The sequence below is a fragment of the Spea bombifrons genome, chromosome 9 (genome assembly GCF_027358695.1).
Source record: "Spea bombifrons isolate aSpeBom1 chromosome 9, aSpeBom1.2.pri, whole genome shotgun sequence".
NCBI classification, from domain to species: Eukaryota; Metazoa; Chordata; class Amphibia; order Anura; family Pelobatidae; genus Spea; species Spea bombifrons.
Window position 1 is genome coordinate 30,988,789 of NC_071095.1, and position 24,082 is coordinate 31,012,870.

At 39.3% G+C, this 24,082-nt stretch overlaps 1 protein-coding gene and 1 long non-coding RNA gene across 3 annotated transcripts in view; one reads left to right on the forward strand and one right to left on the reverse strand.

Moving 5' to 3' along the window:
- LOC128504740 (protein transport protein Sec23A) overlaps nt 1-19,517 on the reverse strand; it is a 31,209-nt gene extending 11,692 nt beyond the window's left edge. The window contains exons 1-12 of one of the 2 annotated variants that reach the window (XM_053474926.1): nt 19,386-19,517; nt 17,890-18,131; nt 16,679-16,736; nt 16,208-16,294; nt 15,705-15,941; nt 15,291-15,370; nt 14,423-14,567; nt 13,642-13,800; nt 12,694-12,809; nt 10,585-10,708; nt 9,747-9,827; nt 8,853-8,942 (exon numbers count right to left, since the gene is read on the reverse strand). In XM_053474926.1, the coding sequence (XP_053330901.1) occupies nt 8,853-8,942; nt 9,747-9,827; nt 10,585-10,708; nt 12,694-12,809; nt 13,642-13,800; nt 14,423-14,567; nt 15,291-15,370; nt 15,705-15,941; nt 16,208-16,294; nt 16,679-16,736; nt 17,890-18,110 (1,398 nt within the window). In that variant the 5' untranslated portion in view covers nt 18,111-18,131; nt 19,386-19,517. Of the gene's footprint in view, nt 1-8,852; nt 8,943-9,746; nt 9,828-10,584; nt 10,709-12,693; nt 12,810-13,641; nt 13,801-14,422; nt 14,568-15,290; nt 15,371-15,704; nt 15,942-16,207; nt 16,295-16,678; nt 16,737-17,889; nt 18,132-19,143; nt 19,290-19,385 lie in introns of those variants that run through there. The other variant, XM_053474927.1, reaches the window with a different exon arrangement.
- LOC128504742 (uncharacterized) lies at nt 3,155-5,624 on the forward strand. The gene is made up of 3 exons (XR_008355486.1): nt 3,155-3,764; nt 4,403-4,611; nt 5,129-5,624. It is a non-coding gene; the product is annotated as an uncharacterized LOC128504742 (long non-coding RNA).
- Nucleotides 19,518-24,082: the final 4,565 nt, after the last annotated feature.

Sequence of the window (24,082 nt, forward strand, 5' to 3'; positions counted from 1 at the left end):
TTGTAGTACGTTTCATTTATTAAAAAAATGTTTAAATGCACGGAAAAGGGAGCTCTTTCCATAACAATGATTATTTTGTAGATTGAGTTAAAAAAAGGATAAGATGGTGAATGTACCGAGTAAGAAATTACAAGTAAAATAATAATAATAATAATAATTATAATAGATGGTGTGATTTTTCTTAGTTTATTGCCTGCATCGGTATGTTTATTGTAACTATTGGCTTATAAAGAGCTCTTGTGATACATTTGCTGTCAACCAACGTTGTTCTTATGGGACAAGTCTGACCGTAGTGTTTTAGATTACATTTTGTTAAGGATCGCTAGCATTCTCCGTGGCGAAGGAGAGAATAAAAAGATAGGCAATATTTATCATATATTACTTGGACTGCCGTTCTAAAACCTTGAAGAGGAACTGTCACGTTCACCGCTTTTAGCATAACCAAATACATTAAATTAAATAGACTAGGCTATTTCACTTTATGGAGGCTGAAACATTTATAGTGCTAATTTTAACCTGTAAATAACTTTGGAAATTGGGATCCAGTGTAACAAGATTTAAGAAAGTGGCAGATCCGCTTTAATGGATACAATATAACAATAGTAATGAAGAATCATGAAGTACACACTCCTCTCACGTAATAATACATACAATGCATGGTATCCTGTAATACACTCTATGCTTCAGATACAAACCTGGCCTTGAAGCTCACAATCTAAATTGGGAGTGACTGGCACAAGGTCAAGACCTAAGACAAATCATCTCCTTACACCCGACCTACGTCCTGTCCCAAAGCGAGCTGTCAACTTTTACTTATAGAACCATGTTTGTAGAAACGCTATTCTCTTTAGATGCGTCTGTGATACGTTGTACTTGGGTTTTACAGCTAGTATTTCAAGGGTGCACAACACGTTCCACTCTATAAAATATTTTCCAGAACCCGAAATATGTGTATATTAAAGCGGCTGCTTTGTTTTCCTATGTTCTTTGCACTCAAGAGGCGTGATGGTGACTCGGAGGTGCAGACAGAAATCGCGTAATAGACAAACCTAGGATAACGCACAGGTTGAAGATGCAAGCCGTTCTGCCTCTGTATTCCACTTTGATGAGCACCACTGGCATTGGTACGGTTGGCGCCAACCTTCTCCTTCTCTTATTATTTGCATTCCACTTAAAATTACGCACCGACACCTGGGCTCTGACGCTGAACCTTAGCATTTGCGACATGATTTTTGGAATAAGCGTCATACCAGTTGCAGTCTACAATAGTTTCTTTGGAGGTGGAATCTTTTCTCAGGATGGTACTGCCTGTGACCTGTTGGGATTTTTGTTTGTCCTGCTCCAGGTGGCTTCTTTGAACTCTCTGGTATGGGCAACTATTGACAAGTTTGCAGAAATCCGGTTTCCCCTCCGCTACACTCAGCTCTTCACCAAGAGCAGGACTTGGATTATTCTGGTGGCTTTGTGGATGTACTCGCTGGCAGTGGCTGCTCTGCCATTCATGGGGTTTGGAGAGTATCATTTTGATGAAGATGTCTACATTTGCTTGCCACATTTTGGCTCATCCACAAAAGTTTACAGCACGTTGCTACTAAGCATCGGAGTCATCGTGCCTATAACTATCAACAGCGTATTGTACATATCCATCATTCACATTGCAAGATACCAGGCAAAGAGAGGAACTTTCATTTGCAACGATCAACACTGCTATTATGTACCCATTCGATCATATTTCAGGAATACGCTCATCCTCATTGTATCCGCCGGTAAGTGTCTCTATTGCAAACATTAAAATCAGGAATCTGATATTGTGGTTTGGCTGGGCATGGACAGGATTAAGCGTGACTATTACACTGGGGAATATCCACCTTATTTTTATGTTTGGGGGAGCAGCCTTTGTGCTTCTGTAAAATATCTACGGTAGCGTTAAGAACCACAGCGGTCTCATTTTCCGAGGGAGGTAGGCTCGCTGCAACCTGGGTACCGACACCTGCAAATTTCCCCATAAAGGATCATAGTTGGTCCTTCATAAAGCATGGTAAACGAAGAAGATCTTTCATCTCACCGCTAATAACAACAACAACAAACATTTATAGTGCTAATTTTAACCTGTAAATAACTTTGGAAATTGGGATCCAGTGTAACAAGATTTAAGAAAGTGGCAGATCCGCTTTAATGGATACAATATAACAATAGTAATGAAGAATCATGAAGTACACACTCCTCTCACGTAATAATACATACAATGCATGGTATCCTGTAATACACTCTATGCTTCAGATACAAACCTGGCCTTGAAGCTCACAATCTAAATTGGGAGTGACTGGCACAAGGTCAAGACCTAAGACAAATCATCTCCTTACACCCGACCTACCACAGCGGTACTACAGGTACTTCAAGGGTTTGCCAAGGAAGATGGCGGCCCACAGCGGCATTATTTTACTAATTTCAGAGCGAAGCAGCTCATGTCTAGGTTATTTATAGCTAAGCAATCGATTATAAAACATCTTTACCCCTAAATCATTTTAAAACATCTCCTTTCAGCACAATGGTTAGCATTTGATAAAAAATAATCCAAACACTGGCATTTTTTTCAACAATTGTACTGGACCATTTTATAAATCCCAGAATAACGGAAAACTTTCAACCAAATGGAAAGCTATTTCTGTCCCCGCTGACCAAAAAAAAGCATATTGAGGAGATTAAACTGAAAGGTCAGATATTTTCATAATGTTTAAATCTCACATCCCCTAAGGGATTATGGGAAGAATCCGCAGATACATTTGTTCACTCCAGACTTTATATAAGAGGATGTAGCTGGATTTTGCAAATAAACAGTTTTACAGAACGATCTACTGGATTAAACAGGAGATTTTACCGACAGATACAAAAAAAAAAACCAAAGGCAGCTTCGATAATTTGGGTTTCATTTTTCAGCAATCTCATTTCTTTACAAGCATTTTGCCATTTGTTTCCCGAAATAAACACTTATCTCACATAACAAAATGGCAAGACTTGTTTAATATTTTAGTTATCTTGGTTAACAGAATATATCCCTTAGAGGGACGGATTCACTGAAGAACAATATAGAAGTATTGATACAACTTGGGATTCACAAAAACATATTCACAAAGGATTTTATACAACTGGGGGGTACCTGGTACTGCATGATCTGAGGTCCTAGCAAAATAAATCTGGAGGCACGGTCTCTTTGTCAGCCCAAAAACATAACGATCTCCCAATTCTAGAGACAGCAAAGGGTTTGAACTATGCAAAAAATGCAATGACTTGGGATAGTTTACTAGAGGGTTCACTTCCAATAAGTAGGGAAAGGAAAGGGAGGTTGGAATAACAAATCAAAGAGAAAAGGGATGAAAATGAGAGATTAAGGGAGTGCTGCATAGCCAACCCAAGGCAGATGAGGAGGGTAATCTGTCCTGCAAGTTAATTCATCAGCCTTTATATGTGCTCAGTACAACAGAGGAGAAAAGTAGTATATGTATCCGATTTGTAACAAGCTAAATGCGTCTGCGCTTGTTACTTCCTTGTGAAATGAACCGCAACTTTCTTCATTGAAATTTAAAAAATGCCTTGTCCTCTCTTATTCCAGTCTATCTGCTGGTTTGCTGGGTCCCGTTAGTCACAATTGGCTTCTTTGAAACCTTTTACCCTCATAATGTTCCTGCGATGGCAAAATTGGTTTCCATTTGGCTTGCTGCACTAATGCCCGGTTTGAATCCTTGGATCAACTCCCTGGCCCAAAGGTAAGAAACTGTTATAATTAACACCATTCTACATGCATTTGAGTGTTATTAATCTCCTGCAGACCTTGGAATATAAATATATTAACTTTACAGCAAGCTACGCTTTATTTTTATGGTATATCAAGCCATTCCCAGCTGTTTATAAGCAAACCTGTCAACAAATGGTATAGGGTTTGATTGATCAGTATGTAGTTCCACCAATATGTCACAGCCCATTCAAAAATATACTAAAAATCATGGCTGCGATATTAACACCACAAGCATGCAAAATCCTTTCTGGAATACGGCAGGAAAGTAGGTTCTGGAGTGCAGATATATTTCTATGGCTTTTTAGGCACAATACACCTACTAAGCCAAAAGATAAAGATGGAAGGTGGCCCAAGCAAAGCGCCATTAAGGGAGGTGTAAGGTGTGGCATTGATCTCTGCAGGGAGCAGAGGGACCTATGTACAGGTCTCTACTCCTTCCCCAGACTGCCCGGCTTAGACAAGCATGCCGGAATATAAGAGGTTGGTCTAAAAGGAAAGGTAATTAAAAGTCATGAATTGATCTTAGTCAGAGCAGCATCCTCCATAAATAAATCAGGAGTGTCAGGGGAACGTGGAATCAGAGATGATAACCGGCTTTTTTTGCCACAGGAAATACAGGAAGGCTTTGCGAGAGAGTTGGCGGAAGCTGAAAAGGGTCTTTGAGAACATGGGATCCAATACAGAGTCATCAAGTGAGAATGACAGACATTCCAGCATCCAGTCCCACCACTGCTTGCCAGGACACAACACAGAGAATTTAGCTCAAACCTGAGTGGGAAAAAAGGTTCCTCAACATACACAAAGCATATTCTGCGGCGGTAAGGACCTGCACCCTATTTTAAGGGTGTTATGCGATCTAGTGAAGCTTTCCAAAATACGTTTGGTGACAGTAAAGATATTAGTAAAGGTTAGGAGTTAACACGTATAGATGTGTATTGAAGTTTTTGCTTGATGGATCTTCTGATGGAGAGAGAAATCATATGACAGAGAATATAGTTACCCTTTACTGCTAAGTCTGTATCGTGAAAGCGTTTGGAACCCGTTTGGAAGTTTATCCATCATAGGCATGTTTAAAATAAGGGCAGCACTCGTGTCATGCATGCCTCCAACCTCCATAAGCAATAAAAGAGTAGGTTACAAGAGCTCTAGAACATATTCAATATTGGTTTTCTCCCAAGGATAAATTGTGGGAAAACACGAGTAGAAATTTGACGTTTCTTTGAAGCACTTTTTAGCACAGGCAAGGATACTGTCCCACAGACCTAAAAGGCTAATAATCACCAATGTATTTAAGCTAAAAATAATTCGATTTTTTTTGTATATCATTCATTTCAGGACTCATCTTTGTGGTAGAAAAAAACAAAAAAGGATGACAAACAGCTAGAATTCAAGAATTCCTCAGCAATATCTTCTCATGCAAGTACTGCAGTTGTGGAATTTCTGTGTAGTGGACAATCTAGTTCCAAGAAGAAACGGAATTTCCTTTTAGGAATGTGTTAAACACTCAATGAAGAACGGACTCAAGCGGGGGGGGGAGGGGAGGACATCAAAAAAACTGTGAAATGACCAAAGAATCTTTGGTTAGGAGACGACCTAACTTCAAGTTGACGGTTCAAACTAGTAGCGTGGTCTACCAATTTCTTTAGTTTTCTGTCTTTGACGTGCATATTTATTAAATGTCTCAAGCTAAATGTAATGAATTCAATATGTGATGCAGTTACTATATATTCAGATATGCAAATACGGAAATATAGCAAACGCTAAAAAAACATTAAGTTGTTTTGCATTGCCATTCTGCTACACTGAATGTCATAAGAAAGAGTGTCATAAGCCTGATAACTTCATCAGTATGCAGCGGATAGTAATGCGAGTGTTCAAAATGCCCTATTCCAATACACAAAAGCTACTACATGACTGTGGAGGTTCACAGAACAATGGTAGTTGGGTATCAATAGGAATTCCGACGCAAGGTTTGAAAGTGGTTTAACATCATAACAACCAATGTAACTTGGATCTCCAAAAACACCATTTATGTATTTTTTGTACTTCCCTATACTAGTGATCAGGAAGCAGGTCTCTATAGTCCCGCATTGCTGATCATACGACCTGTGATCAGCAAGCAGGTCGAGCGATCGGGGATACCAACATGGTCTGGACAGACCCTTGCTGCTCTCCCCTCCTCTCCTCTGTGCTTCCAGAAAGCAACTATAAGAAGGAAATATAGAATTGTGAAATCAGGTATTCAGGTGACAGAAAAACCTGATCTCTCGTTCCCTGATGCTGGAAAAAAACAATATGTCCTAAGGGTCATACTAGTACCTTTGCTGCAGGTGTATTAGTATGACCATGGGGTGTTTCCACTCCCAACAAAGATGAATGTATATTAAAGTATGTGTTCCTAGCTGACAACTATATGTTCAGTCTAGATGCCCCACACTGTGAGCTTAAATAAACAAAGATCAGATGGTATGCCACTGCATTGTATGATCCGTTCGGACATGACATAGAAAGACAGAGATGGGAAAAAGGCTAAAACCAACCTCTGGAGACGTGGTTGGAATGTTGGCCCCGTTTGCCAGCCACATGGAACACTGAGAGGGGACCCCAGAGAATGTGGCTGTCATTCTAAGGATGAATCCTATGTGTATAGTTATGTAGTAAACAGGGTACTTAGTAATGTGTGCTTAGTGGGTAGAAGCAGTGAGCATTTCTATGGGTGTCCTTACTTCCTGGTCCCTCTGTTTGCACAGGCTCCTTCTTTCTTAATAGCGTTCCAGCCCCGCTTCTCTCATCCGGACTTCTGAGCAAACCATCGTCCAATGACACCTAACCCCCCCCATGCATGAAACCACATAGTGCCAAAAATAAAGCTGCATTTTCAGCAACATGCTGTTTCCTGTTAAGGCATTGGATACCATGTAGGAGAGTACCAGAGGATCATGGGTAATCATGGCCAATACTCTTGTTAAACATAAAAATAACAATACAAGTTAAAGAGGTCGCAAATTAAGTATGTAGGTACAGTATTACATACTTAATCATTACAAAAAAATACAGATAGGGCAGTGTGAGTTTTCAACAGAAGTGAACCGGTCCAACTGTGACAGCAAAATGAATAATCACCAACAATCCCGGCAAGATAAAGGATCGCACAAAAAGTGTGTAAAAATCAATGTTTTCCATCCCTAGTACAATAAAATCAAGGAATAAAGTTAAAGTATGAAGTATAAACAGCCAGCAAGACAAGTTAAGGAAGATAAGTAGAATCCAGACTATGACCGCTAAATAATGATGCAATAAAGGTCATGGAAACATCTGCTCTTTAGTTATTCAATGTAGAGAATCAGGGCACGTAAAACATACATTTCAGTCCGATTTTTGAACAGGTCTAAAACAAAAATAAATCAAAATAATAATAATAAAAAAAGGATTCTTAATGCATCATTTTTTACCCTCCCCAGCACATAATCGAAAGCTAGGATGTTTGCCAGCAACCCGGTACAAAGCTTGCATGTAAAGTAACCACTTAAAAACCTTTTAACCCCTTCGTGACAATGGCTGATTTTATTTTTGTACCCTTCATGACAATGGTTGTTTGTTTTAATATTTCTGGGGTGCTTTCCCAGTTACTGAACCCACAGTTATTTATTTATTTATTTTTCAGGACAATAAGGGCTTTCTTTATATGTCATTCTGATTTTACGATATAATTTACTATAAAAAGTATAAAATAAGGTGAAGATTTAGAAAAAAAATTGAATACTTTTTCTGACTTCTATTTGAAAAATCGTTTACACATGCTATTTGGGACATCTTTGGAGCCGGCCAATACAATTCACCCAATCAAACCATATATTTTTGAAAACTAAACCAGACACCCCAGGGTATGCACACATTTTACCACCAGCCTTTGTCAAAGTTTGCAGTAGTATTTTTTGTGTATTTTTTTTCCCCCACACACATTCTACATTAGGTATGAATTTACAGCTCCTGGTATATATCACCGTCAAACAACATCCCAATATGTGTTCAGCAACATCTCCTGAGTACAATGATACCCCCAATGCGTGGGTTTGTCGGGTTATTTGGGAGGTAAAAGGCCACCTTTGTGAGGTGTGCGTTTTTTGGCATTCGGACATCTGGTCAGTCTGTGTCCATATCCCATAGACCCTCTGTGAACTAACTTATCTGGCAGTTGGCGCCGCCATCTTGTGAGTGGCGCCAACGCCATCCACTGATGGCGCTTGTGGTTGCTCTTCGGAGCAATCACATGGCGATCGGGGCAGGGGGTTGTGTTCCATATCAAGGAATGTTAGCAACAATGACTATGCTTAGGAAGCACTGTTTTAGCCGTCTTTGATGATCGGTTTGGCGGCGGCCATTGTTTTTTTTTGGGGGGGGGCTTTCCTCCCATGATCCACAGCCAGCCTCACTTGTGAGGCTTCCGTGGATCCTGCAAAGCCGCCGATCATGGCGAAAACAGACGATGCAGGTATTAAACCGCAGCCCATACCGATGCAGTGTATCGTGACCCCGTACATGTACGGGCTTTGTCGTGAAGGGGTTAAAGGACGCCGCCATTTTGCATGAGGCTAAATCTCTCACAGTGCCACTTGTGACCGGTCATCCTCGGGTGGGCTTTTGGTGTCACTATAGAGGCATTTCAGCGACAAAGTTTAAGTTTAGGAGGTGATCAACTAAGTTATTTTAAACCAGGCGTCCGCCGCCATAATATTTGGCTCCCCCTCCTATCTGGGGAGGGGCCACATAAGTAAAATTGGAATAAAAAAAAAACCTGATGTTTTAAATATTATTCAAACTTAAAGGCTATACAAAAAGTGGTATAAATAGAAAAGCCCTTGCTGCCCTTGAAAAAACAATATATATTGTTTGGGCGCACTAAACATGGAAAAGGGGAATCATGGTTTATCAATGATATGCTGAAAAAAATGGAAAATAGCTCTGCTCACCCAGGGGACTAAACCAAATTAGTATATCGACACTGATGAAACTGACAAACATCAAATTGGAAATTCGGAAACTTCTAACAACCACCCACCTGGTTGACGACCTCAAAATATACAGCAAGGGTTGTGGATGTACTGAGCCCACAGATTTTCCACTGACAAGTTCCACCGGTACCGATCTCCTGAGGTTAAGGGAAAAAAAAGACATTGATGATTCATTGGATACTGACAAAAAAAAAGAAAAACAATTTTAATAAAAAAATTGCTAATTGTACAAAGATCAGCTGCCACAAGCAATAACAATGCACAGTATTTTGTATCCTAGTAAAGTGGGATTTAAAGCTTTTTATTTTTGCTTTTCAGGCAGCAAAATATCAATATATAGCCACAAAAAACAGTAAACGATGTTAAATGGTACCATTACCAGTTCATTATAAACTCCAGGCTAAAAGCCTATAATTAACTGCTTAATTGCTGCACTGACCTAGTCCCGCATTGCTTGCATGGCAGCATTGGTGGGCCCTGGGCCAGCATATGAATCACTAGATTTTTACACAATAAATTTACAGTAAAGATTTTGGACTTTCTGTTCAGTGATTTTCTCCTTTTTACAGGGCAGTGAAAAATACAGAACCCAAGAGGCAGACATTTTTAAAACACTTAATAACCCTCCAACACACTATTGTATAATGCAGACTTGACTTCTTAATGTAAATCTTTTTTTTTGTTACCTTATTCCACTTGCTAAAAAAAAGGGATGTTAAAAAGAGTATGTATATGTATGGTACATACAATACTAATGTCTTATCGATCCAAACAAAGTACACTAATTTGTGTTTATTTGATCATGTGGAATGTAACTCAAACAAAGAATTTACCAAAAAGAAGAGGAAAACACAGACTTAATGGAATGAAAGTTAAAAAAAGAGTTAAAATATAAAACTGTGGCGCAACTTATGTTTAAATTTAGCAAAACAAGAACTCACATTTTCAGATACACATGGTCCCTTGGCATTGAGAGACACACAAGGCCCAATAGCTCCCGAAATCTTCAGTTCTCTTGAGGTCTACAGGGCAAATAAGAAGAAAAAACAAGGTCATGCAAACATCTAATATTAGGAGTCTTAACTAGTTCCTTAGATAAGCATGGGTATTGACAATTACAAGACTACTATACTATCAACATGCATAGCTTAGTTAATGATCACACTAGTTTTGAGACTCTCTGTAAGAACCAATAGTCCCAATACAAAAGGTATTGCCAAATACCACAGTAGCTACTTCAAGATGCAACCACCAGTATACAAACAATAAATTCTGGAATACGTCAACTAGGCCTAGAGCAACAGATCTGAGGACAGGGACATTCACTCTGGGGCTCTATTGGGCAATCAGGCTCCGAGGCGAGAGCCCAAATTGAACCATTTATACTTTGTAGGACTATGTATAGTTGGTGGTCTGAGTCTTGGCTTACGACTAGGAAAGCTATTCATTGTCTCAGTTTTCTAGAAATTCATTATAAGGTAATGCATCGCCAGTATCTGGTATCTGCAAGTAAGTGTACATTGGATATAAGTACCCTTTCTTGTCTTGAATATGTGTGTTTGTTTTCTTTTGTCTATGTCGATCTAAATTATCAAATAAAAATATACTTGGGGAAAATGTGAGTTTTTCTCACCCAAGTGCATAATTTTACATTTGTCTATACTAAAAAAACACATCTGCCAACTAACTGCCCACTTTCTCATGTTGTCTAAATCCCTTTGTAGAGGAAAGAAGAAAAATAGTCAAAACAGCAGCTCACAACTACTATATCCCACTTACCTTAATTTCTAAGGTGCCGCCAAACGCCATCTTGAATTGGCCCTGTGCCTCCTTGGTAAATACCCTCTGAAATGTTTGTTTGAAAAGGGAGGTGTTGAAGGAGTCTCCCATCACCATGTACCCACTGTGCAGACAAAACGGGTGAAAAAACACTCACATCGGTTAATATGAAGCCTGTATGATTACCCCATATACAACATAGTCCCCAAAGGCCTCCTAATGCTTTACATCATTTTCTTTCCCGGTGGCCATGTGAGTCTCTGTACGGATTTTCACAAATGAATGAAAACATTAAGGTGATATTTTCATCTAATTTTATCTAGATAGTGAGTTGTTGCTTCCTTCTGCTTATAAATAAAATATTTACTTTAATCAGAAAGATTTGTTTCTTCTTGGACAAAATAAAATGGATTGCTTGAAGAGCAGCAGTCGCGGGACAGACCTAACATAGTATCTTGATGTAGAAAGAGATTTTAGGTTAGAATCTTTTTAAAGAAATATTGGTTATAAATGTAACAGGTCTGCAGGGTTTTTTTTCCCCCCATTACAGCAATCGATCTGAGTGGGGGGTCCACCGGAAGTGACGCTAGTTTGGAAAAGGGTTCTAAAAGTTGCTCTTTTGTTTTTCTATACTTGGAGAAACTGCAAATGGAAACTGATTAAGTGCTGCCAAGTTTCCCTTTTTAAATGTTCCTTCAAAAGGACAAGAATTTAAATGGTATGCACCATTTTGAGAATTGTGCAGAATTGTGGTCACAGTTAGCATTAGCGATACCGTTTGCCTGCTATATGTAAGTGTTTTACCAACGCACCATTGGGTCAGTCTGTTTGAGGAATAGCCAGCGACCAAGACCTCAAATGGCAAAACGACTGAAAGCTGCTGCCAGACTGGCTATTGGCACATGAGAAGGCTATGCTGGTACTCGGAGCTTACGCAGAAGAGGTGGGGTGGTAGCTTCTGGTCAGATGTCCAAACAGCGCACAATAAAAGACTACTTAAAGGTGAATTTCTAGAGGAGCCATCGAAGAGCATTATGGGATGTCTGGTAACACAAAGCATGAACCTCCCGGACTATCATACAGACCTTAACTCCAACCCATTCTGCTATGATGTTTTAAAGAAAAGTATAAGCTGTAACAGCAAATAGGAGGTATCGGCCCCAGGATCTAGCATGCCCATTTCTCCTACCTTCTCTAAGACCTTAGATCTTTATGCTCATACCAATCAATTATTTCTACCACTTTAGCTAAAAAGATATTTAACCGATCCTCCACCCTCCAAAATCCATCTGACTTTTTTGTCACGACAAAGGTTATGTCAGCTTGGTTACAAAAGATTACATTTTTCAGTGATATGTGGAGTCATTCTTGCGTGAGGACGCTACTCATTCAAGTGACACAAATAAAAAGTAATATTTAACCTGTTCCAAACAATACTGTTGCAACACGTTCTATAATGCATGCATAAAAAATATACAATGATTTTTAGACTCCTGCGCAATAATCAGTAATATTCACAACAGGTAGATTAATACCTTTTATCACAAATATTGTTCGGCCGTGTTTTATGCCTAAATTGCTCAAGAACAGGACTTTTTAGATCCTATTGAATAAGGACCAGGTTTGATAGGTGGCAGAGCCACTTTAATCAGTATACCAGTTTTTGTCTGCATGCTACAATTCCTTGTGATCACATTATCAATTATTTCCAGCTTGAAGTAATACGAACATTTTGGCTACAGGTGTACTTATGTTTTATAAATGTTATTTAGATTGTTTCTCTTTTATGCGACAAAGTTCCTCTGCCATTCCTATCAGTCTACAAAGATATTCTGACTGTAGTCAACAAATGGTCTAGCTTTTGTTTGTAAAGCATCCTTAGCGGGGAATTAACTGTTGAGCTGAAAATGTTATTTCGCGGCAGGGGGAAAAATCTGTGATCCACTCGGTATAACCTGTCCTGTATATACGCTGTGGTTTAAGTTAGAGTTCATTAGGCGTCAGTGGTAATTCCTACCCCAGTATGTGTGCATATAGTACACCACACAATAGAGATGTAGCTGACATAAAAGCGACACGTTATAAGTAAGGCCACACAGGCAGCTTTACCCTGTAAGATTTGTGCAGCATTTCATTTCCAAGAGCCCAGTCTGATCCAGCGCGCAAGCGTAGATGTCAATCACATGGCCGGACACAGCAGCACGGTTTGCAAGTGCTTCGAAATGCTGAAGAAAAGAAAATAATCAATTTTCATACTCAGTCTTGGAGACAATAGGTCTCTTTAAGAACTACTAATGCTCAACGCATAAGAAAGTATTGGGAAAAAATAAATAGCAGATGCCTTACGAAAACAAAAAAGTCTGCAGAGTTTTCATAAAATGAGTTTTATGACCTTTCAAATCGCGTTACAAAAAATAGTCAACCGCAACATTGCGGATATATTACGCGATATCCGCATTTTATTAAAAAGTAGTAAAGTTTTGTGATCAGTTCATACTTATTAGTCACAAATAAATCATTTAACACTGAGAATTTGTTTATCTCTCGTTAAATCTTTATGTGAAATTGCCATTTATAATATGCTCTTCACATCCTAGCACACATGTGAGTTGGATTCGACCTCACAAATGTTCTACTGGATGAATGGGCAAAAAAATCCAATAGGAACTCTCCAAAATCCTGTGGAAGACGCCTTCCCAGTGGAAGCTGTTATAGCTGCAAAGGGGAGACCAACTACATATTACTGTCTATGTGTTTAGAATGCAATGTCATCAAAGTCCCTGTTGGTGTAATGGTCAAGTGTCCCTATACTATTGCCCATATAGTGTGTGTGTGTTATATATATATATATATATATATATATATATATATATATATATATATATATAATTAAACTAAGCATTTCAGAAATGTTTGTGTGTGTGTGAATATATTTCTGAAATGCTTAGTTTAATCTATAGGCACAACATATCTTCAAACAACATGTATAATTACAATAGTAGTTATGTATTTTGCTGTATGTTGTTTTTTAAGGGAATAACCATATGCAGGGCTGACCTTGGTTGCTTTTTTGACATATTTAGCATTGTCTTTTTCAATGTCGTGCCAGGAACGGATAGGTGTCTTTAGCTCATCTCCCACTACCATGCCAGGACCTTGTGTGGCTGGACCTCCAATAAACATCATAATCCGAGCACCAGTGTTCGGAAAGGTACACTGTTGAAATAATAAAAGGCCAACATAAGTGCAAGAGACAATTGGATCTATTCACTAAAAAGTGAAGTAATAAGGGAACCGAGCCTTATATACAGGGCAATATACAGCCTTCTCACCCCGGGTTCCTTTTATTATTCACACCACACGCAAAGTAGAAGTTGGACTTTTGTCCAACTCGTGAGGGTTCACTACTGCAAACTCACATTTTTAGTCAACTCACAAGCACTCACAGTTTATTGAATAGACCTCAATTTGTAGAATTTTGACAGATGTAAATGGACATGCCATTGTCTGTTAGATGAGGCTTTAAGCATACGAGTCTATATATTTCCACCTAACACAACACATTTTTAATCTATCATTTAAACAATGTATCTTATTCGTTACATTAGAAGAAGAAAATGATGAAAAAAATCAGAAGACAACGGGAACTCAAAAGGAGGACTACATTAGGCAACATTAAACTATGCTTCAAGGGCCTCCATCTAGTGGTAAAAAAATGTCAGGCTTCGCTCATGGTGTCCCTGTCATGATTCCCTATTTCAGTCACAGCAAGCAGTACTGCTATTCATTTCTGATCAAAGTCTTTAGGACTGGCCAGAAAACATCTCTCTCACATCACCTCGAGAAGCCCAACAGCTATGGAAAGAGCAGCTCCTGACGATCTCAGAGGTCTCTTGCTTTGTGTGACTGGCCAGGGGTCCCGCTGCAGCTCTCCCAACAGGTCAGTGAGATTCATGTCTATGTTTTGTACTGGCTGCAAGAATCTATAAGAACACAATGGGATTAGACAATAATGCAACATTTTAATTCGGGATATCTCAACAAGGGGACATCTGAAGTACAACAGATCTTGTTGTAACCTGTTACAATTACCAGATAGCCAGATGTGGAAAAAGCACTTGCAATCTTAAATAATAAAGAAACCTTATAACAAAAGGATATGTGTACTATAAAATTACTGGAATATTATGCATCAGTGTTCTATAGAATATCAGCACAAGGGGAAAAAACTGTTACAGTATGTTCTAAATCAGTTGTTACAGAACATTAAATCAACACCGCTGTGAAATGTAAAGGGTAATTAGAACTATCTTGTTACAATTTTTGTTGTCCATTAAAAAAAAAACAACAAAAAAAAAACCTAAGCTACCATCAGTGATCTTTTCCTGCACACAGAGCTGAACTGGACCTGCATAGTGCATAGATAATGCGATGAGAAGTATCAGTCTTCTGATTTAACTAAGCCAGCTCAGTCCTTCTTGGAGGAGAAGCTCATCAATGGTAGCCTTTCATAATACATAGTAATGTGGGCAAGTTGAAATGCTTGACCATCCTGCTTGGACTCTCACATGGATCCATCTTTTGGAGAGAATATTTTATTTCCTACGGCCCAAACACGGTCTGGAATTATGGGTCTGTGAAAGTAATGCGAGCACACCTGTCGCTTACAGACTATATTACTTTAATTACAAGGTTATAATAAATACCTGTTGGAAGGTGGAGGTTGCTGAACTTGCGGCCCACGTCCTACCTGAGTAGCAGCTGGTTTTGTAAGTGACAACATTTCCTGGGGGAAAAAAGTTAAAATCAAGAAATCAATGCTATTTAGGTCTAACAACCATGCCTATTTATTACCAGGTATTAGACAGAATTTTATTTGAATATATGACTATTAGTCTACATTTTTGTTAGATTAAGTTCCATTAGATTAACATATTAGATATATGTGTGCAGTTTTAAAAGTACCCTCATTACTATTTCAAACTGCTCTTTATAAGTAACTCCCATTGTGCATTATATCAGTGTTGTGCACTCATTGAAAAAGAGGAAACCACTTTGCTATGGGGTTCACAGATGAACCTGATGCTGGTGGTGCATTGTGCAAATTGCTTGTCTTTTACCTGGAGCTGTTTCGCAGACACATCCTTGGTCCCTCGGAAAACATAGCTTTTGGAGATGCCTTCACAACCCAATTCGTGCACATGAACCATCCGTCCAAAAGTGATCAACCCCACCAGGGCTGTAGGTGGCAGCAAGCTGAGAGACATCTGCATTGACTCCTTCAAAGCCTGTAAGTCGTCATCTTCCATGCAAGTATCCACCACGTAAAGAAAGATCAATGGCATGTGGGGACCTCTCTAAATGTGAAACATCAAAGCACATGGAGGAAGGATTATACTTTTGCACATGTGAAAGAGATACATTAGAGGCTGCAAAATGAGACACAGAAATACTACACAAAATATTTACAATGGTACTTGTTGCAATTTAATAACAGGAAAGAGTGCTACAAATGTACAGAAGTAAGGAAATACACAAGAGCATCAAATTAGTATGAGGAATGAGCATCTGCAAGCTGCTGTGTATTTTGAACTAAATGACGCCATCACAGCGTGCACTTTACCTGGACAACATATTCAATGCTGGAAAACTGCGGCAGGAGCTCGGCGGGTTGATTCACTTCAGAAATACCAGCGTATGTAGGTGGGAACTGAAAAAGGAAAATGCTGATTATGTTAGGATGCAACCTCCAGCCACAGTAAAGCTTAATAAGTATACTGCACTGAAATATAATCAAGTTGTAACCAATCCCACAATACCAAGGAGTTATTTTATCTGGAAAAAATGTACCTTCTAAGCCAATTAAACATAAAATGTCAGTGCAGGGATCTAACAGACAAGTTCAATCCTTTAAAGACCCCGCACTTGAAACAGATTTTATAAAGCAGACATACCATGCCTACAACAATACAACTTTTTATAGCATTCTGCCTATGAAATCCACAGATTGTACTTTGCAGTTTCATAGATTTGATAGCCTACTCCGTCTGAGCGGGCTCACATAGCAAACGTCCCCATATAAAGTTCCCCTCACCTGATTTCGCTGGTAGCAAAAGTTGCAAGCCCAAAGTTTTGCTCGATAATCCACTTGGCTTCAAAATAAAACAGAAACATCAAACCACAGTTTACAAGAAAATAAAGGCTAGTGTCTTAACATTAACATGTTTCTTTCACCCCCCCCAAAAACATTTAGACATTACCCGACTACGCTGCTGTAAACAATCATTGTTATCAAGAATATTATCTGTGATTCTACCAAACCCCTAATTAAGATCTACATATTTTTATATCATTAATAAACCGTTACGGCTGCGGGTTTTTTTATTTTATTGGTTTGATTCTGTAAACTCAGTCCGGAAATGGAGGAAAACCAGGATGGCCCATCTTCCCTGCGCAAGTCTCCAAAATATATATATATATTTATTTTTTATATTAGAGTCTTTTTTTTACATAGACACCAATAAGTTCAGTATCACTAGATCTCATTATGAAAGAACATTATGAAATGATCGTACTTCACAAAGAACTAACACGTTGCAGATGAGATGAAACTATGCAATATCACCAAAACGCTATATAGCAAATAGGAAAGCCTTGCCAAAGAGATGTGTATAAGATTATATATATATATATATTACATACACACACATATAATGCCCTGCTAAATTCACATTGTGAAGTTGCATTGTGTATTTTTTTTTTTGCTGCAAAAATGACAAGCCTGGCGAATGGGTTATTCACTAAAGTGTTAGTTAGCAGGGCAGATGCAGTTTCAACTAACTGACTTCACTAAGCATTATAAAGGCCCAGCCCCTGCTATATTCAACTGCAAGAATGCCTCAGTTCACCATGTATAAGGTATAATCAGCTGGTGATTATTACTGAACTTCATCTCGCCAATTTAATTTATATTAGGTAGGACCAGCTTAGCTCTTTTGAAGAAGAAGAAGCTCATTGGGCTTGACTTTTCACAAACAACCAACTTGTAAGCATTCTCCTGCAAACGCTCCCTTTGGTGAAAAAACCCAAGTGTGGCTTTATTGGGTAAGATACATAAAAAAATGTCTCTTGGGTATATATTAAAAGTCAGGGGGCAGCTTTATAGCTGGTTCAGTTTGCATTAAAAAAAAACTCCACCACCTTCCTTCAAGATTTCTTTTATGTTCTGCATGCCAAAATAATGACAGCTTTTGTCTAAAAACCTATGGATTGTAAACATTAATGTAGTTTATGATAAAAACATACCACAAAGGATTCAGCACTGCCCTACATGTTGTCCTGCTGCAGAGCACTGGTTCATACTGTATAGGGGGTAGGTCAGGCCTTTCTTTTAGTGGTGTGAATAGAGAGGCTACCGGGACCACCATTCGAGTGGCTTCCAGGCGGCTTGATGGCCAAACATTCCAACTGAATCGTACACCATCTCTGTCTTCATTCTGCTGAATAAACTCCAGGAAGGTCGTCATTGTTAGATGTTCCAACTCTTCCTGAAAAAAAAAAATATATATGTATTCACTTAGAAAAGCAGCCATGATGTTTTGCATTACAGTTAGGACCATGCAATTTAACACCTAGCAACATTCCAGATAACTGTAATTTAATTACCACCCTTAACAATGATAACTACCACTGCCATTAACCTCATCCCTCTCGGGGCTTGAGAGCATTAAGATGCGTGGATTTTGCTATAAGCAATCCCAAGAAAGACTTTGGGTCCTAAATACAATATACACAGGTCTAGATTTACAAGATAAAACAGAAAAAAGAAATATAAAGAATGAGCAATTGCCGGTTTGTGTGTAAAGCGTATATATATATATATATATATATATATATATATATATATATATATATATTTATACGCACAGCAGGATACAACAAACAGATAACCAGGCATTCACAGGAGTTACTTTACTTTGGGACCACACGTCCCTTCTTCAAGGTTTTTCATAGTATGTAGAATAATAGCGCTATCATTTTGGGCTGCTAGCATTAAAAGGTGGTCGGCATAAACTTAATATAAAAATAGTACTACTTTTATTGCCGTTAGTTTCGTTATTTTTTCCCTTATTTTTTGCAATAAAAGAGATAAACATTTTATGCAAGTTTACACACACACATATATATATATATATATATATATATATATATATATATATATATATACACACATACCGGTATATACATACATATATATACATATATATACATACACACACACCAGTATATATATATGTTTATAAACATACATTGCTGACTATATAAATGTAGCCCTCGAAAAATAGATATGGTTGACAAACAATTTAAAAAAAAAAAGATACACAAGAGAAGTAATTTTTTGTTTTAATAATAATAATAATAAATAACAATAATACAGAGGAATTACCAGGCAAATATCTAAACCAATAATAAGTTAACTCCACTTAAACTTGCCCAAGAATGAGTGTAAAGAGATCGTGAAAGTCTTGTGGTAATGAATGAGACACTTTCCCCACTTACCTTAAAATGTGACGTTTAATATTCAATTAGAGGGAATGAGAAACGTCACCAGCTAGATTAAGTCCACTCACACTCGTCTTGTTTATCCACAACCCAATGTCCCACTCACCCTCCACATCTATTCACGGCTGTCAGCGCCTATTGCGTTTATTATTCAAACTCTCGCCTTTAAACGTTGTCTCGCTGACAGACCGTCCACTCACTTGTTTTACGTCGTCACTCCTTCTCTCGCTCACACTTACCTTTCTACTTCTCACTCCGTAGCCCTCTACCACCAGCACTCAGCTGCACAGCAGCGCACTATGTGACGTCATCAACATGGCGGCGCCCAGTGCCACGTCAAGGAGCAGAGAGTAGCTAGTGACTGACTGACAGCCGGCCCCTGTGGAAAGACGTACAGTCCGTGTAGAGATACGTGTATCGTTCTACGTTTACAGTACGGCACGCAATTACGGGCAGTATACACAGACTGTGCTACAATATAATTACAGGAGGCGAAAGTCTCTTAATAGTTTATTTACGCGGGATTCAAAGGGGAAATCCCTACTTGAGATGTAGGAAAGGTCTTCCAGTGGAGGCTGATGTTAACCCTTATAGAGTTAATGACTCTAAGATAATTTACTTTCTTTTCAGTTTACAAAAAGAGGTTTAAGCTACTATCTCTAGTTATAGCGAATGAAAAAAAGATTTCACTACAGGCATACCTGGCAACACTCTGGGTTTTGCTCTGAGAATATTTTTCTCAATCATAGCTTTTATTAAAAAAAATAGTTTACATGAATTAACATTTACTGGTAAAACTTTTTTCCTTTGGGGTCGTCTTATATTCAGGCTTTTTCTTTCTTTCCTAAGTTAATATTCAGATTTTGGGGGGTCGTCTTATAATCAGGGTCGTCTTATAATTGAGCAAATACGGTATATTAACTGAAAGAGATTCTTCTGTGTGCATATTGCGTATTAGTTCGAGTGTGAAGGTCTGCAGTTTATCATTAGAATAAGTTTCTGGAATATTTCTAAATCGCAAGTTCGATTTGCGTGAGTGGTCCTCAAGATCAGAGACTTTAATTTGTAGAGCTTGATATTTATTTTCTAGATTACTGACAGACTCCATCATCCTTTTCTGGTTAGTCTCCAATGCGACATGCTTAGATTCTATTTTTATATTTTTTTCTGTCAGAGTAGCTATATCGGCTTTAATTTCTTTTGAGCTATTATAGATCTCTTGTTTTATGTTTTGCATTAAATCGTCCAATTTTCGTAATTAGTGTAGAGTCAGGTCTAGCTGGGCTGGACAATGTGTCTTCCATAGAGGATAATGATTCGGCCTGTGAATAAAAATTACGTAGCTTAGGTTCTTAGAGAAAAAAACAAAACAAAAAAAAACAAAAAACAAAAGAATAGATATAAGCGTAATAATTTATTTTCTTTTTTTCTTTTCCCCTCTTCCTCCTCTCCTTCCTCTTCACTCTATCTTTTCTTTTTTTTCCTTTAAGAGGGAATAGGAATATTATTAACTGTACTTTTATCTTTAACTTTCTCCCTCCTTCTTTTCTCTCTTTCTTTTCTTTTTCTTTCCTCCTTTCCTTTCTCTTTATTTCTTTTCCTTTGCTCCTTCCCTTTCTCTTGATTTCTTTTCCTTTTTCCTTTGTAGCCTTTTTTCTTCCTTTATAGGGAAGCGTATCAAACAGGAGTAGTATATAGGTCAGGAGTCAGTCATAAGTCAGCTTGGAAACAACTCTTGAAAATGACCTCTCTACTTATGTCTTTTCCAGGTTCAAAATAGCTTTACAGCGATACGCTATTGTTACGGCGCAGTAATGTAAAGAATTGCCGGTATTAACATTACGGTCGGCACAATAACAAAATATGTTTTTTTCTTACCGGCAGGTTCGCACAGCTCCGCGTGTTGTAAAAACTCGGTACAGCTTAATGCAGCTTGAGTGATACAGCTTAGTGCAGCTTGAAGCGTTTTAGACAACTTATAAAGGGTGAATATAATTTGGTCTCTCTTGATACGCCTTGGTGCTTCGTAGTGTAGCTTAATACAGTTGGTACAGCTTTTTCAATATGCCCGAAGCATGAAGCGTGATTGTAGCAGTGTGGCTTGGACAGCATATATCTCTGACGGCAGCGGCTCGGGAATACAGTTCAATATCAATGTAAGAGTCTCTCTTACGGGAACGCCATCTCTGCAAGGCGGCTCATGCCGCGTGGAAACCCCTACTCTCCGCCTCCTGGAGCGTGCAGCGTCACATCCTTACGTCCTGACACGCTCAGAGGTCTGGACTTTTACTGGGCCATTGCAACCTTTATTATTTTCTTTTTCAGCCATTCTGCTGTAGATTTGCTGATGTGCTTAGGATCAATTGTCCTGTTGCATGATGACATTTTGGCCAAGCTTTGGCTGTTCGACAGATGGCCTCACATTTAAGTCTAGAATACTTTGGTATACAAAGGAGTTCTTGGTCAACTCAATGACTGCAAGGTTCCCAGGTCCTGTGGCTGCAAAACAAGTCAATCATCACTTCTCCACCACCGTGTTTGACAGTTGGTATGAGGTGTTTGTGCTGATATGCTGTGTTTGGTTTTTGCCAAACGTGGCGCTGTCCAAACATCTCCACTTTGGTCTGGTCTGTCCAAAGGACATTGTTCCAGGAGTCTTGTGGTTTGTAGATGCCATGCTGCCTAATGCATCAGTGAGGCTCACACAGAGTTCAACCGAGTTCCTCTTGTGGCAGTCAATCCCGTGGAGGAGAGCAAAGAGCAGGGGGGAAAGTCCGGAAAAAAGTAAAGTAACCAAAAACATGACATTGATGATGACATGACATGATACTAAAGGGGGGGCTGGGTGGCATAAGGTAGTATGGGCAACACTACACAAGAGGGGCAGGCTGGGGCGTCATATAAATCAAGACTAGGGAGTGGTGGCTTGGCGGCTACACATTGTAGGGCTGGCTGGAGGGCACAAATATACCTAGGGGCTGAATGGAGGGGCAGGCTGGGGGCATGAGTACATATAGGGCTGGCTGTGTTGCCTGTCCGGATGTGGGTGGCAGAGCCTGGTCTGGTGTGTGTTTGGGTGTCGGTGTGGCAGAGCCTGTCCAGGTGTGTGTGTGTGTCTTGGCGTTGGTGTGTCAGAGCCGGTCCTGGTGTGTGTGTGGCTGGGTGTCGGTGTGTCAGAGCCGGGCCTGGTGTGTGTGTGTGTAGCTGGGTGTCGTTGTGGCAGAGCCTGTCCTGGTGTGTGTGGCTGGGTGTCGGTGTGGCAGAGCCTGTCCTGGCTCTTTACTTACTGTAGGAATAAATTGAACTATTGAATTTTTACTTATCCAGAGATAAAATGCCCTCCTGAATTTGTAGTCACGTCAGAGGACAAAACTTTCTTGGCCCAGAATCAGTGACAGGAAAAGTAACGGTTTTGTGTTACCGTATTTGCTTAATTATAACACGACCCCACAAAATCTGAATATTAATTTAGGAGAAAAAAAAAAAGTCTGAATATAAGATGATCCTATAGGAAAAAAGTTTTACTAGTAAATATTATTCCATATAAACTATTTTTTCATATTTAATAAAAGCTATGATTGAGAAAAATATTTGTTTTTATTTCCTTTTATTTGCCAACCTGCCCCCCCATTATGCACATCTGCCCCCCCAGATATGTCTTATAGCCCCTATATTCCACTCTGCCTCCCTGATATGCCTGATACCCCCTATATGCCACTGTGTCCATGATATGCCTTTTAACCCTCTATATGCCACTGTGCCCCATGATAAGCCATTTAACCCTCTATATGCCACTGTGCCCATGATATGCCTTTTAACCCTCTATATGCCACTGTGCTTCATGGTATGCCTTTTAACCCTCTATGTGCCACTCTGTCTCCAGAAATGCCAGAGTGGTATATATGGGGTTAAAATGCATATCATGGGGCAGAGTGACACATAGAGGGTTAAAAGGCCTTTTGTTCCAATAAACTTAATTCATATGCAGACATAAAGGCTGCCATTGTGTTCGGGCATGGCATATTATGAGTGACTTGTCCTGCACCTCACTGATTATTAATAGCCATGGCTCAGGGGCATAACAAGAAACCATGGGGCCCGGGCCCTCCAACTTCAACAGCTAGTCTGTGCCATCCTTGCCCCCACACAACTGGTCTGTGCCTTCTTTGCCCCACTTCCAATATGAAACAGTTACACAAATTACACACACTTACTCATACACCATCTCACCACAGTTACGCACCCATGCTCTACCTCACACACACACAAAGTACACATGCATGCTCTCTCACACACACCATACACATGCATGCTCACTCTCTCACACACACACAAGTACACAGGTATGTTCTCTCACTCACACACAATACACATGCATGCATATACAACCCACCTCCTGCCCCCGCTTACCTTTCACTACTCGGGCAGCTTTCCCTCTGGCTGCTTGTGCACAGTCGGATCACTTTGAGTCGTTCATTGAAATAATCCGATTCTTCGCATCACTCCGTGTAACTCACAGAAGTTACTACTTCCCAGTCCCTCCCTGCACTCACACTGATGATTGGCCCCGCCCCTTTCATTAGAGACTATGAACCCTCCTGCCTGCCTACTCTCGTGATATCACTAAAGGCAGATAGTCGTTGAAAGAATCTCACGGTCACAATACTTTTATAAATAAATACAGGGTTAATCTTCACTTCCCCAGGATTTAGATTCCCCTTAGTTTGCCCCACTTACCGCTAACTGCACCTTAAGTTAACTTTATTAAATTAACCCTCATTCCTCAGCATTAAATTAACCCTAAAGACCCCATTAACCATAACTGCCCCTAAATTAACACTAAAGACCCCATGATTCAGAGACTGAACTTTTACAAATGAATTGTTCAGTCTACTGAACCGATTCATCCGGATCACTGAAAAGAATCGGATAAAAA